A 22337-nucleotide genomic window follows, 5' to 3' on the forward strand; every position below is an offset into this window, starting at 1 on the left:
TTAATTTTGCCTATTTTTGTAAGGGAAATATATTCATGACTTACTGTATAATAAACATTCAAATAATAACTAATGCTTATGGATTGCCTCCTATGAATTAGGCATGATTCTAATTTCTTTTACATTTTTTATCATTTAATCCTTAGAATTACATTTAATGTCTACTATTACATTATATTTAAACTTTACATTGATTTACCAATATAATATATAGAGTTTAGAATCCTTGCCATGAGGTCAAGAAAATCAAATTGAGTCTCATTTTTCCCAAATATATATCAATGTTGTGATAAAATTGAACTATCATGTATGTGAAATTGTTTCAAAACTACTAAAACTCTCTATTATTGTTGATATTCTGATATTACTATTTAGAAAAATTAGAGAGGCATGTCCTTTCAAAAATTACTCTAACAAACGATGCATACAAGTGGTAATTTTAATTAGTTTACAAATTTATATTTCAAATTTTAGGATAATGATACTTGATATTGTCTCTTCTTTGGGAAACAATTACATTATTCTCTAAAACAGGCTTCATTACAGTTACTGTATTTTGCAGAATGTAGTATCTCAGAGACAATGATTTTTTCCTACTACAAAGAATAAGCTTGAAACAAATTTCTCTCATTCTTTCACTTTCTTTTTTTTTTTTTTAACATCTTTATTGGAGTATAATTGCTTTACAATGTTGTGTTAGTTTCTGCTGTATAACAAAGTGAATCAGATATACGTATACATATATCCCCATATCCCCTCCCTCTTGCGTCTCCCTCCCACCCTCCCTATCCCAGTCCTCTACGTGGACACAAAGCACTGAGCTGATCTCCCCATGCTATACAGCTGCTTCCCACTAGCCATCTTTTTTACATTTGGTAGTGTATATGTGTCATGCCACTCTCTCACTTCGTCTGAACTTACACTTCCCCCTCCCTGGGTCCTCAAGTCCATTCTCTACGTCTCTGTCTTTACTCCTGTCCTGACCCTAGGTTCTTCAGAACCACTTTTTTAAAAATTCCATACATATGTGTTAGCATATGGTATTTGTTTTTCTCTTTCTGACTTACTTCACTCTGTATGACAGACTCTAGGTCCATCCACCTCACTACAAAACTCAATTTTGTTTCTTTTTATGGCTGAGTAATAGTCCATTGTATATATGTGCCACATCTTCTTTATCCATTCATCTGTCGATGGACACTTAGGTTACTTCCATGTCCTGGCTATTGTAAATAGTGCTGCAGTGAAAATTGTGGTACATGACTCTTTTTGAATTATGGTTTTCTCAGGGTATATGCCCAGTAGTGAAAATGCTGGGTCATATGGTAGTTCTATTTTTAGTTTTTTAAGGAATCTCCATACTGTTCTCCATAGTGGCTGTATCAATTTACATTCCCACCAACAGTGCAAGAGGGTTCCCTTTTCTCCACACCCTCTCCAGCATTTATTGTTTCTGGATATTTTGATGATGGCTATTCTGACTGGTGTGAGGTGACACCTCATTGTAGTTTTGATTTGCATTTCTCTAACGATTAGTGATATTGAGCATCCTTTCATGTGTTTGTTGGCAATCTGTATATCTTCTTTGGGGAAATGTCTATTTAGATCTTCTTCCCTGTTCAGATGGGGTTGTTTGTTTTTTTCATATTGAGGTGCATGAGCTCCTTGTATATTTTGGAGATTAATCTTCTGTCAGTTGCTTCCTTTGCAAATATTTTCTCCCATCCTGAGGGTTGTCTTTTTGTCTTGTTTATGGTTTCCTTTGCTGTGCAAAAGCTTATAAGTTTCATTAGGTCCCATTTGTTTATTTTTGTTTTTATTTCCATTTCTCTAGAAGGTGGGTCAAAAAGGATCTTGCTGTGATTTCTGTCATACAGTGTTCTGCCTATGTTTTCCTCTAAGAGTTTGATAGTGTCTGGCCTTACATTTAGGTCTTTAATCCATTTTGAGTTTATTTTTGTGTATGGTGTTAGGAAGTGTTCTGATTTCATTCTTTTAAATGTAGCTGTCCAGTTTTCTCAGCACCACTTATTAAAGAGGCTGTCTTTTCTCCATTGTATATTCTTGTCTCCTTTATTAAAGATAAGGTGACCATATGTGCATGGGTTTATCTCTCCTGTTCCATTAATCTATATTTCTGTTTTTGTGCCAGTACCATACTGTCTTGATTACTGTAGCTTTGTAGTATAGTCTGAAGTCAGAGAGCCTGATTCCTCCAGCTCCATTTTTTTTTCTCAAGGTTGCTTTGGCTATTCAGGGTCTTTTGTGTTTCCATACAAATTCTGAAATTTTTTGTTCTAGTTCTGTGAAAAATTCCCTTGGTAGTTTGATAGGGAATGCATTGAATCTGTAGATTGCTTTGGGTAGTATAGTCATTTTCACCATGTTGATTCGTCCAATCCAAGGATATGGTACACCTCTCCATCTGTTTGTATCATGTTTAATACATCTTTCATCAGTGTCTTATAGTTTTTGGTATACATGTCTTTTGTCTCCTTAGGTAGGTTTATTCCTAGATATTTTATTCCTTTTATTGCAGTGGTAAATGGGAGTATTTCTTTAATTTCTCTTTCAGTTTTTTCATCATTAGAGTGTAAGAATGCAAGAGATTTCTGTGTATTAATTTTGTATCCTGCTACTTTACCAAATTCATTGATTAACTTTAGTAGTTTTCTGGTAGCATCTTTAGGATTCTCTATGTATTGTATCATGTCATCTGCCAACACTGACAGCTTTACTTCTTCTTTTCCAATTTGTAATCCTTTTATTTCTTTTTCTTCTCTGATTGCTGTGGCTAAAACTTCCAAAACTATGTTGAATAATAGTGGTGAGAGTGGGCATCCTTGTCTTGTTCCTGATTTTAGAGGAAGTAGTTTCAGTTTTTCACCATTGAGAACGATGTTGGCTATGGGTTTGTCATATATGTCCTTTATTATGATGCATTTAGTTCCCTCTATGCCTACTTTCTGGAGAGTTTTTATCATAAATGGCTGTTGAATTTTTTCAAAAGCTTGTTCTGCATCTATTGAGATGTTCATGTGGTTTTTCTCCTTCAATTTGTTAATATGGTTTATCACATTGATTGATTTGCATATATTGAAGAATTCTTGCATTCCTGGGATAAACCCCACATGATCATGGTGTATGATCCTTTGAATGTGCTGTTGGATTCTGTTTGCTAGTATTTTGTTGACGATTTTTGCATCTCTGTTCATCAGTGATATTGCCCTGTTGTTTTCTTTTTTTGTGATATCTCTGTCTGGTTTTCCTATCAGGGTGCTGTGGCCTGAAGAATGAAGTTTGGGAGTGTTCCTCCCTCTGCTGTATTTTGGAAGAGTTTGAGAAGGATAGGTGTTAGCTCTTCTCTAAATGTTTGATAGAATTCACCTGTGAAGCCATCTGGTCCTGGGCTATTGTTTGTTGGAAGATTTTTCATCGCAGTTTCAATTTTATTGCTTGTGATTGGTCTGTTTATATTTTCTATTTCTTCCTGGTTCAGTCTCTGAAGGTTGTGCTTTTCTAAGAATTTGTCCATTTCTTCCAGGTTGTCCATTTTATTGGCAAATAGTTGCTTGTAGTAATCCCTCATGATCCTTTGTATTTCTGCAATGTCAGTTGTTACTTCTCCTTTTTCATTTCTAATTCTGTTGATCTGAGTTATCTCCCTTTTTTTCTTGGTGAGTCTGGCTAGTGGTTTATCTATTTTGTTAATCTTCTCAAAGACCCAGCTTTTAGTTTTATTGATCTTTGCTATTGTTTCCTTCATTTCTTTATCATTTATTTCTGATATGATCTTTATGATTTCTTTCCTTCTGCTAACTTTGGGGTTTTTTCGTTCTTCTTTGTCTAATTGCTTTAGGTGTAAGGCTAGGTTGTTTATTTCAGATGTTTCTTGTTTCTTGAGGTAGGATTGTATTGCTCTAAACTTCCCTCTTAGAACTGCTTTTGCTGCATCCCATAGGTTTTGGATTGTCATGTTTTCATTGTCATTTGTTTCTAGGTATTTTTTTATTTCCTCTTTGATTTCTTCAGTGATCTCTTAATTATTTAGTAACGTATTGTTTAGCCTCCATGTGTTTGTATTTTTTACAGTTTTTTTCCTCTAATTGATATCTAGTCTCATAGCGTTGTGCTTGGAAAAGATACTTGACACGATTTCAATTTTCTTTAATTTACCAAGGCTTGATTTTTGACCCAAGATATGATCTATCCTGGAGAATGTTCCATGAGCACTTGAGAAGAGAGTTTATTCTGTTGTTTTTGGATGGAATGTCCTATAAATATCAATTAAGTCCATCTTGTTTAATGTGTCTTTTAAAGCTTGTGTTTCCTTATTTCTTTTCATTTTTGATGATGTGTCCATTAGTGAAAGTAAGGTGTTAAGGACCCCTGTATGATTGTGTTACTGTCGATTTCCCCTTTTATGGCTGTTAGCATTTGCCTTATGTACTGAGGTGCTCCTATGTTGGGTGCATAAATATTTATAATTGTTATATCTTCTTGGATTAATCCCTTGATCATTGTGTAGTGTTCTTCTTTGTCTCTTGTAATAGTCTTTATTTTAAAGTCTGTTTTGCCTGATATAAGATTTGATACTCGAGGTTTCCTTTGATTTCCATTTGCATGGAATATCTTTTTCCATCCCTTCACTTTCAGTCTGTATGTGTCCCAGGTCTGAAGTGGGTCTCTTATTGACAGCATGTATGTGGGTCTTGTTTTTGTATCCATTCAGCCAGTCTATGTCTTTTTGTTGGAGCATTTAATCCATTTACATTTAAGGTAATTATCAATATGTATGTTCCTGTTACCATTTTCTTAATTGTTTTGGGTTTGTTTTTGTAGATCTTTTCCTTCTCTTGTGTTTCTTGCCTAGAGAAGTTCCTTTAGCATTTGTTGTAAAGCTGGTTTTGGTGGTGCTGAATTCTCTTAGCTTTTGCTTGTCTGTAAAGGTTTTAATTTCTCTTTTGAATCTGAATGAGATCCTTGCTGGGTACTGTAATCTTTGTTGTAGGTTTTTCCCTTTCATCACTTTAAATATGTCCTGCCACTCCCTTCTGGCTTGCAGAGCTTCTGCTGAAAGATCAGCTGTTAACCTTATGGGGATTCCCTTGTATGTTATTTATTGCTTTTCCCTTGCTGCTTTTAATATTTTGTTTTGTATTTAATTTTTGATAGTTTGATTAATACATGCCTTGGCATGTTTCTCCGTAGATTTATTCTGTATGAGATGCTCTGTGCTTCCTGGACTTGATTGACTATTTCCTTTCCCATGTTAAGGAAGTATTTGACTATAGTCTTTTCAAATATTTTCTCAGACCCTTTCTTTTTCTCCTCTTCTTCTCAGACCCCTATAATTCGAATGTTGGTGCATTTAATATTGTCTCAGGGGTCTCTGAGACTGTCCTCAATTCTTTTCATTCTTTTTTCTTTATTTTTCTCTGTGGTAGTTATTTCCACTATTTTATCTTTCAGGTCACTTATCCGTTCTTCTACCTCAGTTATTCTGTTATTGATTCCTTGTAGAGAATTTTCAACTTCATTTATTGTGTTGTTCATCATTGTTTGTTTGCTCTTTAGTTTTTCTAGCTCCCTGTTAAATGTTTCTTGTATTTTCTCCATTCTATTTTCAAGATTTTGGATCATCTGCACTATCATTACTCTGAATTCTTTTTCATGTAGACTGCCTATTTCCTCTTCATTTGTTTGGTCTGGTGGTTTTTTACCTTGCTCATTCATCTCCTGAATATTTCTTTGTCTTCTCATTTTGCTTAACTTTGTAGTTCCCGTTGTTTTTGATTTCTTCCCCCAGTGGGTAAGGTTGGCTCTGTGGCTTGTGTAGGCTTCCTGGGTGAGGGGACTGGTTCCTGTGTTCTAGTGGGTGGAGCTGAATCTTGTCTTTCTGTTGGGCAGGGCCCCGTCAGGTGGTGTGTTTTGGGGTGTCTGTGAACCTAGTATGATTTTAGGAAACCTCTCTGCTGATGGGTGGGGTTGTGTTCCTGTCTTGCTAGTTGTTTGGCATGGGGCATCCAGCAGTGGAGCTTGCTGGTCGTTGAGTGGACCTGTGTCTTAGCGTTGAGACGGAGATCTCTGGGAGAGCCTCACCAATTGATATTGCACGGGGCCAGGAGGTCTCTGCTGTCCACTGTCCTGAACTCGGGTTTCCCACCTCTGAGGCTCAGCCCTGACACCAGGCCGGAGCACCAAGACCCTGTCAGCCACGTGGCTCAGAAGAAAAGAGGGAAAAAAAGAAAGAAAAAAAACAATAAAAAAAAAATACTAAATTAAAAATTTTTTTTAATTATTAAAATAAAAAAGTAATAAAAAAAAGAGAGCCACCAAATCAATAAACAAATCCACTAATGATAAGAAGCACTAAAAACTATACCAAGATAAACATAAATATCAGAAATAAGTCAGTTGCAGACAGCAAACCCCAAGTCTACAGTTGCTCCCGAAGTCCACCACCTCAATTTTGGGTTGATGAATTGTCTATTCAGGTATTCCACAGATGCAGTGTACCTCTAGTTGATTGTTGGGATTTAATCCACTGCTCCTGAGGCTGCACAGAGAAATTTCCCTTTCTTTTCTTTGTTTGCACAGCTCCTGGGGTTCAGCTTTCGTTTTGCCCCCGCCCCCCCCCTCTGTGTAGGTTTCCCTCAGTGTTCTTTAACAGAACAGTGTTAAAGGAGCAGCTGATTAGGGGGTTCTGGATCACTCAGGCCGGGGGGAGGGAGGGGTACGGAGTGCGGCACGAGCCTGCAGCGGCAGAGGCTGGTGTGACATTGCACCAGCCTGAGGTGCACCATGTGTTCTCCCAGGGAAGTTGTCCCTGGATCACGGGACCCTGGCAGTGGCGGGCTGCACAGGCTCCCGGGAGGGGAGGTGTGGAGAGTGACCTGTGCTCGCACACAGGCTTCTTGGTGGCTGCAGCAGCAGCCTTAGCATCTCACGTCCGTCTCTGGTGTCCGCGCTGATAGCCACGGCTTGCGCCCGTCTCTGGAGCTCGTTTAGGTGGTGCTCTGAGTCCCCTCTCCTCACACACCCCGAAAGAATCGTCTCTTGCCTCTTTGGCATCTCCAGACTTTTTCCCGGACTCCCTCCCAGCTAGCTGTGGTGCACTAGCCCCCTCCATGCTGTGTTCATGCAGCCAACCCCAGTCCTCTCCCTGGGATTTGACCTCCAAAGCCTCAGCTCCCAGCCCCCGTCCACCCCAGCAGGTTAGCAGACAAGCCTCTCGGGCTGGTGAGTGCTGGTCGGCACCCATCCACTGTGCGGGAATCTCACCGCTTTGCCCTCTGCACCCCTGTGGCTGCACTCTCCTCCGTGCCTCCGAAGCTTCCCCCCTCCGCCACCTGCAGTCTCTGCCCGCGAAGGGGCTTCTAGTGTGTGGAAGCCTTTCCTCCTTTACAGCTCCCTCCCAGTGGTGCAGGTCCCGTCCTTATTCTTTTGTCCCTGTTTTTTCTTTTTTCTTTTGCCCTACCCAGGTACGTGGGGAGTTTCTTGCCTTTTGGGAGGTCTGACGTCTTCTGCCAGCGTTCAGTAGGTGTTCTGTAGGAGTTGTGCCACATGTAGATGTATTTCTGATGTATTTGTGGGGAGGAAGGTGATCTTCATGTCGTACTCCTCTGCCATCTTGAAGGTCCCCCTCTTTCACTTTCTAATAACATCTTCATGTAGAATAAGTAATATGTCCTAACTTTTATTTTAAAAAAACCCTTGATTAAAAGTTTATCCAGGCTAAATATGTTCATCTGTACTTTTTGCCCACTGCTAGGATCCTGTCTAAACAACCGTCCAGTCTTAGTTGGCTATTAGATTTGTCTCTCCCTGGTCTTTTCACTTTATTTCCTACTTCAGAACACTACACAAAGAAGCCTGAGTCATATATAAAATTATGTATGTCAGACTATTATACTCCTCTGCTTAGCAGAATCCAAATTTCACCAGAATGAAATCCTCACTTTGATATAGACAGAGACCCAGTATGGTTTGATCTTTGGCTACTATTTTCACAACCACACTGTTCTTTAGTTCTCTGTTGTATAATTCTCTCTGCTTATATATCTCCCTCCAAATGGCTGGATCCTTCTCATCTGTTAGGTCTCAGTGGTAGTATGACCTGTTCAGAAAGATTTTCCCTCATTAACCAAACTAAAGATGACTTTTTCCCAGTTGCTCTCAGTTCTTTTTCATTATAGCACTGATCCTGACTTATTATATATTTGTGTTTTGTTTACTTTATTCCACAGAGGCATACATCATATATGGTTTGTTCCTTGGTGAACATAGACAGTGAAGTAATTGACAGATAATAGCTTCTCAATAAATATTTGTCCCATGAATAAATAAATACATTAATGAATAAAAATCAATATGGTAAATAGAAAGATACAATGCATTTTTATGAAGATATTTATATGTATTTGTTGATTCATGAGGGATTACATATTTTATTCTTCTATTTTCTTTCTAAACAGCTTGAAATATCCATTTATTTCAAAAGTGAAAAGTAAAAATTAGATCATTTGGATTGTTAGGTTGACTAAAGAGTTATACTAAAAACAAGGCAAGTATCTGCAGTGTTTGATTAGAAATACTACATAGTTGATGATGCTCATTCTCTTCTACTCTTTCCTCTCAAAGATTATATTTAAATCCAATTGTTATAAAATGAAATAAGTGAATTGCAACAGTATTTTAATGGGGAAGGTATACGGTGTCTGTTAATTGGAATTTCAAAATGTGTAAACTTTTTCAGTGGCTACTTAGAGCATTAGCTATGCACAATATTACTTTCCTTTTGATCCATAAAATTTATTGCAAAATATGCATTACCACAGTAACCCAAAAATGTAACTTTTTCTTATTCCTTGTGGTGTCACAGTGTGATGGGATGAAAAAGCACAATGATCCCTTTAGATCTATTATATATTTAATTGGCATATTTTTAAAATGAATTTTAGCAGATGTGACTGCAAGAACACATTTATGTTTTATGTACTGTTCTTCATATCAAATCTTTAGGAAAAGCAGGACAGTGAAAAGAAGTGCAAAATGTTTCATCAGGGTAACTCTTTAAAGAAAATGTCCTAACATTATAACCAAATTAAGTTAATCAGCACTTCTGGTTGTCTGCTTTTCAAAATCTTTTCCAGAGATAACTGGAAAATCTTGTGACCCTGTGCCAGCCATGTGTTAGCTAGCTCTTCTTTGTTTCTTTTGTTATTCACAAATCTTATTTAGGTACTGCAAATTTTTAACTGCAAATTCCATGTTTCTAAACAGCACTCTAAGTACAAGTTAGGACTAGTTTATCTCTGGAGAATCTGCTTTAGCTCCTATATGCTATTAAAATAGAATAGGTTTAAACTTTTTGTTTAAGAGAGGTAGAATGATGTTCTAAAAGAAGTTGAAAAGAAATTGAGAAGAATTGTTTAACTGGTAGTTGCAAAAGAAGGACTGACAAATTTTATGTCGTTTGGCCACCAGGGATCCCCTGAAGAATTATAGAATCACAAAGAAAGTTCATTTCTTTGGATCTTGCCTTTATTTTGGAGATATGCCAAAACTGGCACTAACACCACCTAGAGGCGACACTCTAGAATACATTCCTAAGAATGTATTATTTTTGTCGGGTAGCTGACTGCTCCAGAATGAACATAGCATTTCAACTCCAACTTTCACTTAATCTGAACTCTAACTTTCACTTAATCTGACCTCATGGAGCGTAATCAATTTTATTATCCTCTGTTTCTTCATCAGATACATGTAAGTTGAATTGTGTTCCCCTTGCATCTAAGATGGTGCTGTGTTTCCTTCTTTGGGAGAATTGAGAAGAGAGCCACACATACCCTCTTCTTCAGGGTTTAAAGCTTTTGCACAAATCTGGGTGAGAAATTTGTAACTCTGTTACACAATGTGTATCAGGATTGAACCAGCAACATGTCCATCACCAGAGGATGATACGAAATTGGATTCTTAGACCCTAGCCCACATGTACTAAGTCAGAATCTGGATTTTAATAAGATCAACAGGGGGTTTATATGTATACACAATTTTGAGAAGCACTGATGTTTTCATTAAAACATTACTTTTTTTTCTTTAAAAATTTTTAGTTAAAATTTTACCCCATAATTTAGATTCTGTGGAACAGCAATTACAAAATGGTAGAGGAAGAATGTTTTTTCTCAGTTCCACAACATCTGATGACACGTCTGGAAAGACTTGATGCGGGACAAAATCTTCTGAAGTTGTCTTTAATTATAGGCACATCTCGTTTTATTGCACTTCGCTTTATTGCACTTTGCAGATACTACATTTTTTGCAAACTGAGATTTGTGGCAACCCCGCCTCAAGCAAGTCTGTTGGCCCCATTTTTTTCAACAGCATTTGTTCACTTTGTTTCTCTGTGTCACATTTTGGTAATTCTCACAATATTTCAAACATTTTTGTTATGTTTATGGTGATCTGTGATCAGTGATCTTTGCTGCTACTAATGTAAAAAATTTATGATTCGCTGAAGGCTCAGATGATGGTTAGCAGTTTTAGCAATGGAGTATTTTTATTTAAGGTATATACATTATTTTTTAAGACATAATCCTGTTGCACACTTAAAAGATTACAGTATAGCATAGGCATAATTTTATGTGCACTGGGAAACCAAAAAATTTGTGACTCACTTTATTACGATATTTACTTTATTGCAATATTCATTTTATTGGGGTGGTCTGGGACAGAACCCACAATATCTCTGAAGTCTGCCTGTACATTTTTGGCAGTTGACCATAGACATCAGTTGGGAAACAGTTTTATTTTAAACTTACCATGCCCTAATTCCTTTATATTTAACGGTTTGTTCTTTAGCTGTTCTTTCTCATCTCAGATTTATCATCAGATTTTGTCTCTTCTCAGATTCTTCTCATTGAGAAGAGGCCAGATGTTTTTTTTCATTTTCTAAGGAAATATTTTTAGCTAGATCACTGAGTTCCTTAGATATATTTCCTGTTTTCCACATTACTACAAGTGACAGCTTTGCCAAACTCTCTTCTGATACGTAACAAGAAAGATTCCAAGAGATATATTGGTCTTTGAGTATATGAAGATTAATTACACATGAGATGGAAAGTTGGTGCTCCTCAATTCAGTGAGAATATAACAAGAGAAAGCATGGGCTTAAGTTGTGATATAAACAATTTGTATATACAATTTCCTGGGCATGGGAAAAGTTAAACAATAGGAAGAATGATTTGGGGAAATGTTACCGTGGCTATGATGGTTAATTTTATGTGTCAACTTGACTGAACCACAGGATGTCCAATTAGCTGGTTAAACATTATTTCCGGGTGTGTCTCTGAGTGTTAACTGGAAGAGATTAGTATTTGAATCAATGAACTGGACATAGTGAAACAGATGATTCTCCCCAGAGTGGAGAAGCATCGTCCAGTCAATTGAATGCCCAAACAGAACAAAAAGGCAGAAGAAGGGAAAACTTGCCCTCTCTGCCTGACTACAGAGCTGGGACATCAGTCGTCTGCTCTAGGGCTGGGACTTATACCATCAGCTACCCTGCTTCTCAGGCCTTTGGACTTGAACTGAACCACATCCCTGGATTTCTAGAATAAGATGGGCTCCTCATGTTGATTCACTTAAGTAGCATTAGGGCTACAAAGCTTAAAAGTTGTTTTGACAAACGACTTGTTTGGGTAATATGAAGTAGAATTTGAAGATGAGAGGATATCACAAATTCATTTGTCATTCTACTTTAAGCTAGAGCTGAAAGCTAACTTAAATCACAGAAGTATTTTTAAACTTCTTTATAACTTTCCTTAGATACCAACATTTAAAAGCTACTATCTAACTTAATTCTGAGTGTAATTGAAATTATACCTATGGCTTACTTTCACTAGAAACTGAGTAGCTATTCTATTTGTACTGTGCTTTTGGAACCACCAGTGAAACAAAAAGAATTCTTTTTTAAGAGAGGAGTTTGCTCAGAATGCAACTTTCATATTTTTTCTTACAATTCTGTATAAAAGAGTTTAGATTGTGATAGCTCTGTAAATAACTAATATATATTTATAACCATCCTCTGACAGTCTATTTAAATAACATTTTATTAAATAATATAGAATAACTTGGATATTTCTTAATCTTCCCTTAATAATAATATATTTCTACACATTGTAGAATCTTTTAAACGTAACTTTCTAGGGCTTTTTGGTGGTATCTCTGCCACTCCTCATGCATAATAGTGGGAAGCTTTGACATGCAATACATTTCCCATCTCTCCATTTGGTCTTCCAATGTGCAAATAAAGCCTCTAACTTTTCACATACTTGTGTTGTTTCCTATTGTGTAGATAAACAAAAGAGTGTTGTTTGGTGCTCCTAATATGTTATAGCAATTTTAGTTAATTTTTAATACTCCTGTCCTGTGGAGAGGTGTGAGAGAAAGAAATTTAGCAGCCTTTATCCTCCTGTATCTAAAATAATCCTTTTACTCTGTGATTGACCAATTACTTCTGGCTCTCAACTGTTCATTTCTCCTCTCTTTTCCTGTGGTGTACCTTCTTTCCTGTTACAGATCTTCAGACATGGTAAAAACTGAGCCCTGGTAGATTGGTCCCAAAAGTGCTCCAGACATGAGTGGGGATTATTTAAGGCTTATGTCAGCCCTCTGGAAACCTACTTTAATACGGTTAAATCTGGATAACTAACACCTTATCTTTTTGAGGATAAGTTTTCTTTCTTTTTTTTTCAATTAATTGATATTGGAGTATAGTTGCTTTACAATGTTGTGTTAGTCTCTTGCTATACAGCGAAGTGAATCAGTCATATGTATACATATATCCACTCTTTTTTAGATTTCCTTCCTGATAAATTGTTTTCTAATATAAAATCTGCTTTCTTATAAGAAATTTGTATTGAGAAATTGTTAATAAAGCATCTCTGTGTGGATAGTTTCCAAACTTGGGTGAACACCGGAAGGCCCTGGGAAGATTTTGCTGTATACTTACTAAATTTTACCCCCAAACAATTCTATTATTACAATAATAATAGTAATAATAATAATTATTATTACTGTTACTATTAGGAATAACAAGACATCACATGGGACACAGAGACAGAAAGTGCAGCCTGACCTCAGCAGTTGTTGAAAATAGTCACTGGAAAGTGGTTAGAACAAAGGCAGAAGCCATTACCATTTCCTTCTCTGATTGAGCACACTCTCTCATCTCTTCTGTATATTTGTATCATTCTTGTCCTTTTTGTGGCTGTTGTATCTACTCTGCTATTTGTTCCCACATTCTGCCATCATAGATGCTGCAAGAGAGAGCTCTCATTCCCCAGGTTTTCATGTTCTAGTTCTCCAGGCATCTCTACCAACTTAGTCAACTGCTTTTAACCCTATACCCTGATTCTAAATTTTTTAAGGAGAAAAATTATATTGAGCTGGATTGTATCAGTTGTTCACCAGCACAGCCATCAGAAATGGCTAGGAACAACTTCATAGGCTATGTGTTATTTTTAGGACTATAATAAATATGTGTTACTCTCAGAGTATAGGAATTTTTCTTTATGTTTTAAAAATTTTACTTTTTAATAGATCAGATAATATGATTCCACTCTCAAATTTCATAATCATGTTTAGTTTGTATTAATGAAATATTTCAATTATTTGCAACACTTTTTAATAGTTTTTGCTAAAGATCTATAGTAGATTGAAAATATGCATTTTTGAGCAAGTGACACCCGTTACCACCTCCGGGGGAAGAGTCCCATGCATGGAGGAGAGCAAAGGGCAAAACAGTGCCTGCCACCAGGAGCCGCCATCCCAGGAAGCCGCCCCACTGTATGGTTTGTAGGTGTCAGGGGTCAACAAGAAAGGCATGACTCACACAGGCGCTGGATGGTCCAACACTTTATCCTCATAGAGAAGACAGAGCAAAATCAGCTCAGAACCATAGGATCTTGCCGGCAGCCAAGGCAGGGAGGTGGACAGCCCCTTCTGGTGCTGCAAGAGAAGGACCCAGTTCCCTCCTCACCGGGAACAGATGTAGTTGTGTGGTTGTACCATATGATGTACAGGAATTAAGCAGAACAAAGAAGAGCACATTGTCTAGACAGGGAAAGATATTCCCAAGGAAGCTGAACTACTCAGCACAGGCTGTGAGAGCTCTTTATCCCCTTGTAGGGAAATGTTCCTGACCCAAAGCACACTCTTATGTAGCCGTGCAAGGGTGACTGTCTTTCCCATTGTGCATCTAACATTTATGTTAAAAAGGATTGTTTTCTATGAATTTTGTTACATGTTTAAAAATTGTGTTTTAAGTATGCTAAAAATTTATTTCCCTAATTTTCTATTTAATTCTGAAAATAAAATAAATATCCAAACACACATATTGGTGGTTTGGCCTCAGTATTAGCATCTTTGTGTACTGAGAAGTCTGGTTAATATAGTCTTGGGAAAACAAACTTAAATTAAATTAATACTCTTTGCTTTAGCATGTCCAAACATATCATGTTTGCTATGCTCATAGATTTATATACTCTGTTCTGTTTATGTGACTCTATCCCTTCATGATCTAAGATGAGAGGGAAAGCTCTCTGGGGCTCAATGTAATTCAGTTTACTTATGTTAAAACAAGTATAATCAATTCTTGATTTGTCATACCAGAGCAGTTCAAGATCAAGAGAGAAAAGTAATGAGTAACCAAAATATAGTTAAAATAAAATTACTCAATATGTAATATGGAAAAATGCAATCTTTATCTTAATATTTAATCTTACCCGCATATAATACGTAAAGGCATATTTGTCATTTTACAGACATCAAGCAAAAGTATAAAGGCAATAGAAGTAGAGTAGAGTAATTTATTTGAAATATAACTAGAAAGTCTCCTGAGAAATTAGTTTGCAGTTAGTATTTTATAACTATAAAAAGGAAGCCACGAGTTATTTTCTCCCCTACCAAGAAAATATCTAGGCCATTATATCTAAGGTCCAGACTTCCTTTATAGTCATAAAAAATAAATATCCTCTGTTTGATCAGAGGACTGGGCTTGCTGAGTTACGAAGTGCTTTCCAAAAGTTCTAGCTCAAGTGAATGGTTTTGAAAGTGAGTAAGAAGACTGAACCTGAGTGGGTTCATAAGAGTGCAAAAGGAAGAACTCAGAAAACTGAGGGTAAAAACATGAACTCAGTAGAATCTTCAGACACTGTGGAATCACAGAGGGAACGTGGCCGTGGGAATAATGGTCACAGCAGGCCACACAACTTAAACACTCTAGGCTGTGCCGTATCCAAGCTCGGTCAAACCTCTGCCACACTTCTGGAAGCAGAGCAGGAGAGGAAATGTCATCATTGCACTGAAAGTCACAGACAGATGTGACAGGAGCCTCTGACGGTGATCAGTGGTTAAGTGTGGAGGTGAGATGTGTCTGCAATGGCAGAACTGGTTTATAAATATATCTCTGTGCAAAACTCAGCGTGTGTTGAGGATAGTGATAGAAACATAGAAGCTTATCTACAAGTTCTCAAAAGCAAGCTCAGCATACAAGAGGACAGAAATACCGCTCACGTAGTGAAAGTTCAGGTCTTGGGAAATATATTGTTGTTTGGTTTGATTTGATTTTCCCTCAAATGGACTGTCAGCCCTATAGCCTGGTTGCCAGGTTGTGGGGCGAATTTTGTGACTGTGATGCTCCCAGTTTCCGACTCTCCATCACCCCATTCACTAATTATAGCAGTTCCGCGGGGGTGCCTCCTGGGCATGCGGACCTCTGGCACCTCAAGTCCACACTCAGGTGGCTCTCTAATCATGCCCACCTCCTCCTAGACACATTTTGCTTTGGGTGAGGACAGTTTTTTTTTTTTCTTTTTGGCCAATTTAGAAGGACAGAAGGTTAAGTGCTCCCCACAAATATGTCAATGCCAAGACTCCCTTTGTATGTTTAAAATACAAAAGTTAAAATTACATAGTGGTAGCTGGCATTTCAACAGGCATGTCATTTTTATCCTCCAATTGTAACTTTTCATTTAGATAGCAAAAATTACTGAACATTTTACAAAAGAATGTGGACAGAGTTGGAATTGCTGTTTGCTAAACTCATTTTACTAGCTAAGTGAAAGTTTGGTATAATGCTGTGATTCCTCATAAAACCTTTAAAGTAAGTCTTTGTTCTCAATTCATGTCACCAAAGGTTCAATTAGGATGATTCAGATGCGTAAACAAAATACTTAACTTAGTTTACTGAAATGAAGAGAAAAGCATTGTTTCACATAATAAGCTGCGCATGAAGAAGTAAAAACTCCCAGCAACAATGTATTTGGGCTCTGGTTCTCTGTAAATTGGTGCTGTTCTTTACATGTTTTACATGTTTTCAAGGAGGTAGCAAGATGGCCACAGCATTTCCAGGGATTATAAACAGACACTGTTATATCCAGAAGCAGAAATGCAAGTTTTCTCATTCGTTTTTAAGAGCATTGAAGACACCTTTCATAAAAGGCCTTCAGCTAGCCTTCACATTTTATTGAGATACAAATGTGTGCCATTTGCTATAGTGCCCAGGACCTCAATATCACATTTCTGGCACCTAGATACTTTGCTTTGCTTCTGTTTGCCTTGCCTCAAGGTTTTTTGTGGTGAAGAAATGGAAGATGATTTTAAAAAATGGATTTTTACATTATTGTTAAAAGCATTCACACGTTGGTATGATTTTGTTAGCTGGTGGAGAGGAAGAGGGGAAAGACGGGAAGAGAAGGAGAGATTCTAGGTGACTGGGAAAGGGACAAAGTTCATCTGGATTGATGATGAATAGCAACATGTTCTGTTGCACCATTAAGAAGAAGTAAAAATACCAGAGGGCATAACTGATACAAATAAGGAAGCTGGCCCATAGGACCAGAAGTCTCAGCTTTAGTAAAGCTAATCATGGTACATCTATGGCATAAAAGCAGTGAACCAACAAATTTTAGAGAATAATCTTGGCTTGGGCAATGAGTATTTTAGTCTTCACCTTTGAACTGGGTCACAGATGAGGTCCATCATTATAAGGCATGTGGCATCATCAAAATTTCTTAATATTCTACAGCAAAAGGTCACTTGTAAGGGAAATAATATATTTGGTGCTATATAGGCAAAAATCCAAATTTTGATGCATTCCTAGTCTTCTCTAGTATTTTTTTCATAAAAAAATTGACACTGTCTTTTGCTTATTCAAAAGATGGATAGTCAGTAATAGGTTATTCATTCATATGTTCACCACATCATTATTGAAATATATCCTGTACCAGTAATGTGCCTTTGTTCTTGGGACTTTTATTCTAGTGTGTCTTGGGGGTAAGGTGTGAGGAAACATAAATAAACAAAAATTAACTATATAGCAGTTAGTAAATAGGAGCTATGAAGAAAAATAAAGTTTCTGAGAGGATAGTTATTTAATGAAATGTGATCTGGGAGATCAGTTTAATAAGGAGACATTCAGAGAGGTTTAAACAAAAGAAACAGCAAGTTCAAAGGTCCTGAGGAGGAGAATTAAGGGATTGTAGACTTCTCTACTCCATTGGCAGATACCTCTTAATACATAAAGCAATTAAGCTTTTATATCACTTCATGCTGGCAGATAACAGCAAAGTTTAAAAAAAATATGTGGGCATTTGGTACCACTTTTGATGGCATTTTTAACTTATTGAATACAAAGTAAACCTGTATATACTATCATTAACGTACTTTATTGCAAACTGTATATTTATACCTATGAACTGACTGAAAACTCTTCTAGACACTGGAATATTGTAATAATTTCATTACAAATGGGAACATTTTATATACATGTGTTATTAATGGTTTTTGTAAGCAACCAACAGAAATCTACTCTAGCTAATTTAAGCAAAATATACATCTATTGGAAGGATTCATAGAGACCCAAACAGAGAAGCAACTGCTAACCCATGTCCCTTTGCTTGGGGAGAAAAACACTCAGGAAGGCCGTAGTGAGAAAGAGAAAGCTTTGCAAAAAGAACCCTTTCCAGAAGAAGGGAAAGTAAATGCTAGGTGTCCCAACATGAAAATATTCACTAGTAATCTCTTCATTTATCAATAATAAATATTATTATAGCATAATAATCATGTATCATAATATAATTTGATATAATAGCTGTATTTTACCTATAGACATCCTTTCAGTAAAGATATATTAATATAGAAATGTTATTTCACACTAATCTCAGGAACACTTGAAGGACTCCAGGGACCTCCTGTGGAATAAATGGATACAAGTGAAGGGCATTGGTGAATAGGAGAGCAGGGGATACAACACGCATTGTGGTTGGAAAAACACAGAACTATTTTAATTACACACCAGACAGTCCCTAGGTTTGTGACCTTGGATAATTTAATTAATCGCTTTTTGTCTCAGTTTTCTCATCTAGAAAAGTAGGAGTGATATTGGCAGTGCTCTAATGATATAATGAGGTAAAGTAAACTTTGGTACACATTACATGCTCAGATTCTTTATTTATATAATACAGTGATATTTAGATATTTTTTGACATGAACGATATATGTAATAAGTATTAATGAATAATGTAATTGGTCTTTTAAAATTAGGTAAAATATGCATACAGAACCTAAAATAAAGGCAACTCTTTCATTAAATTGACCTATTTTTGATCCAGGCAGTCAGGGCAGAGTGATAAAGTAGCTATACTTGTTGCCATTGTGAATAAAATCTACAAGCTTCAGTTTTCTTAACTATAAAGTAGAGAAATAATAATATCTATCCTGTCTATTTTAAGGAATCACTGTGAGGGTCAAAATAATCAAACAAAGAATGAAAACAACCCAGGAACTATTTACCCTGTACATTTGAGGTGCTGCCTAGCAAATCAGGTTCAGGTTCCTACTTCTTTCTTTGTACTCATTTTATTTTTTCCTTTCATTCAGAGTGTTTCTTTTTAACCATCACTTATATTAGCTTCTCTCATTTCTCATTTCTCTTAATTATCCATTTTATATATGTACAATTCTCTGTTACATCTTCTGCTATTATATTTCCTATTCTACCTTATTTAATGGCATCTTAGTTTGTCCATCATGAATCAGCACATTTGCTTATAGATTTTTACTTAGCAGTATCTCTAACCAAATAGTTTTATAAGCCATTTAAAATCACATCTTGTATTCTACTTTCTGATCCATCCAGAAATATAAAATAATGTATCAGTAATATAAACTAATTGAGTTTATATCTCAAGCATACAGTGTCAGAAAAAGAATACCACTAACAGAAGGTACTTTTCAGTCTGGTAAACTATCATCTTGGTAACTTGAAATTGGACTGTAGTACTACTGTTCATATTATAGCTCTTCAATGTTCTTGATACTTTTTTGAGGTTTTATTAACCAGTGTTTATTTGTGATATATGATACCACAATCATGACACATTTGGAAGAATGATTTACTCTTTCTTTCATTAAAGAATTTTACCAAGAAAAGTAGTTTGTTTATATAGTTCATGAGGCATCTACACTCTATAGGAATCAATTAGTCCTCTAATTTATTGTCAGAATTTATATATGACAAACATTAATGGACTGTTTCCCCAAGAGAATGGTATAATTTCTATAATATTATATAAAAGTATTGATACATTGCAGAAAGTAAAAGTTTCTACTGAAGTATGTTTTGTCATTTAGTGGAGAAATTGGCTTCGTATTTTTGTAACTTAAGGAAATATTTTTATGAAAATTAACAGGGCATAAATTTTTCTTCACAAAATTCTACACATGTAATGTGTAGCACTTGGCAGTGGTTAAAAGTATATAAATGAATATATGTTTGTATCTGTAGAATTAGGCTCCATATTGGTTGGATTGGATTCACATACTGTCAGTCAGCTATTCCCTGAATTTCATGTTAAATGTAAAATGCTGGGGCATATGAAGAAGATGCTCATAATAGTGACTGATGGTCTTTAAATGTCTTTTAATTTTAGGACTAGAAATCATTCCTGATGGTTTATATATTTTACTTGTTTAACTTTTATTTGGAAAATAGAATCTCAAATATTATTACTTGAACTTGGCATTGAAGAGTTCTTGCAGCAGCTGAAAGTATAATTTCTTCATATGATACCACCAACTAGTTGCAATTGAACAGATAGTTTAGGGCTTTTAAAGAGCAATTGAAATTATGTGGCAGGGGATTATACCTCAGTGCTGCAGTTGCTTGTATAAATGCATCAGTACAGTACTTCACAAACAGGAAAACAACAATTAGAAACTTCTGCATATGCCCAATTGCCCTGGTAAAATGTGTGTAGAAAGGCAATGCCATTTCATTTAATTTTATCCAAACACCAATTTGTAACTAACTTTGGGGTCTGAAAAATAATTTATTACTATATAAATCCGTCTTGAGGTTGTAACCATTAGTTTCATTGTTTTTCCTCAGAATTTCTGGCCTGCTGATACTTTGTAAATGGAGGGAAACTAAGCTGACCAGTAAAACGTTACACTTCTACAAATTTTGAGAAAGAATAATACACTAAGGAAATAATGTACATGCATTAGGTATAATTTCATAACTTTAATGTATGTACTTAGCATTTTTGTTTCATTTTACGTATAAAATACACTCAAAATCAGACAAGATAATATCCTCTATAGCCCTCAATTTAGCAGACTGAAGAATATGTATTTCTTTTTTTTTTTTATCAAGCTATCTGGGTCCCTAGTTACTTTCTATAAATTGTTCAGCTGCACTCTTTGTAGTTGGTTCCTCCAGGAGAGGGTATTTCTTTCCACCTAATCTGACTGTAAATGATTTGGTTTTATGGTTTTAGTGTTTGGGAAATATATATTTCAATGTTTTACTGTACTCAGTATTAGAAAAAATATACCTTCCTCAGCACTGCTAACCAAATAAATACCAACCAGTTGAGTAGGCTTATTTTACGTACACTGATCTGGTGATTCTGTGAGGTTTTGTTCTTTTTCCTTTCATTCTTGCAATAGAATTTTTGAATTACCTGCCAGCTGAAAAACAAGGCACTGACATGGCTTATGCTGTCAGCTGTAATTGTATCTTTGTACTGTTTTCCCTCTTGAAAGATAATTTCTTCCTCATATGTTACAGTGTACATTTCATTATTCTCTCTTTTTTTAAGGAGCTGAAGCATTTCTTTGTCTTATCACATCCACAGAAACTATTACATTATCAATGCAGAATGACAGGGAAGAGATTTAATTTCCTGATCCTCACCCTGTTGAGAAACAGAGAGATCACTGAGTTGCTTTATTAGAGGAAGTTTCAAATGTGGATTTAGCAGATTTTGGAGAGACAGGAGGCTTGTGCTTTTGTCTTTTTTCCTCAGGATTGGTGAGAACAATGTCCCCTGCCTCCTGCACATGCCCTGGTGACTCCTCTGCTCTTCTGTGTTTGTAGCAAAAGCATCCCACACAGATAGTTAGAGCCACAGCTCACGGAGGTGGAATTTGCATAGGCAGAAGGATAAGAAAATAAGACTAAAAGTTTATTCTTATATGTTTCACACTTCCATCATGTAGCTGTGTCACGGGGGCATACTTTTTCTAAATTTAAGCTGCAAAATGGGAGTTGGAATTTATACGTTCTATTCTAGGGATATTTGTGATAGGGGAAAAAAACCTCTTACATAGGAAAGGTATTTCTGTCATTACTGGTAATAGTGACCATTGCTTAGTAAGTGTGTGTAACTTGATGTAGAGTCAAAAAGTAAAATTAATTCTGTAAATGATGAGGTACAATTTAGAAGTAATCTCATTTTTAAACATTGCTAACATGGTAAGTATCACTCTGATTCTCCCGTTGGCTTTGATTGACTATCCCAAAGAGAAACAAATGACTTAGCTACATATACACTTACATAAAATCACCTAGATAAAGAATCCCATGGCAACCAAAATAGTCTTTTAGAAATGTTACTTTCTAGTCCTAAATATCGGTTCTACTATCTGATCTATTTATGCATTCAAAAGTATTTCCATATCAGTCTCCTATATTTTGGTAACAGGACACATTATATTTACCTAACTATAGGCTTTTTGAGGATATAAAATATTTTCTAGAACCTACTTAGTGATGAGGTCATAATAGGCAAAGAATATATATTTGAATTAGATTGTGTTAATATATCATTATATGTGATATGGCAAATGTAAATAAATATATGAAAGTTCTGTATTTTATCCTTTAATCAATTCATATATAGAAGTTATGCCCATGACTTAATATAGAATTAATATAGAATTAATTCTCATGACTATGCAGTGTTACTACATAGAAAGATAAAGTA

General features: G+C 36.0%; 2 protein-coding genes across 2 annotated transcripts in view; both read left to right on the top strand.

Moving 5' to 3' along the window:
- Window positions 1-22337, top strand: part of LOC309630376 (uncharacterized protein) — a gene marked incomplete at its 5' end in the record, with an annotated part of 1321579 nt that overhangs the window by 1237871 nt on the left and 61371 nt on the right. The window lies entirely within an intron of this gene.
- LOC309606276 (uncharacterized protein) overlaps window positions 1-22337 on the top strand; it is a gene marked incomplete at its 5' end in the record, with an annotated part of 266365 nt that overhangs the window by 35852 nt on the left and 208176 nt on the right. Inside the window, one exon of the mRNA XM_082343157.1 lies at window positions 6568-6961. Coding sequence (XP_082199283.1) covers window positions 6568-6961 — 394 coding nt within the window. The remainder of the gene's footprint in view (window positions 1-6567; window positions 6962-22337) is intronic.

The sequence above is a fragment of the Balaenoptera borealis genome, assembly GCF_965194805.1.
Source record: "Balaenoptera borealis genome assembly, chromosome: 1".
In the NCBI taxonomy this organism is placed as follows: domain Eukaryota; kingdom Metazoa; phylum Chordata; class Mammalia; order Artiodactyla; family Balaenopteridae; genus Balaenoptera; species Balaenoptera borealis.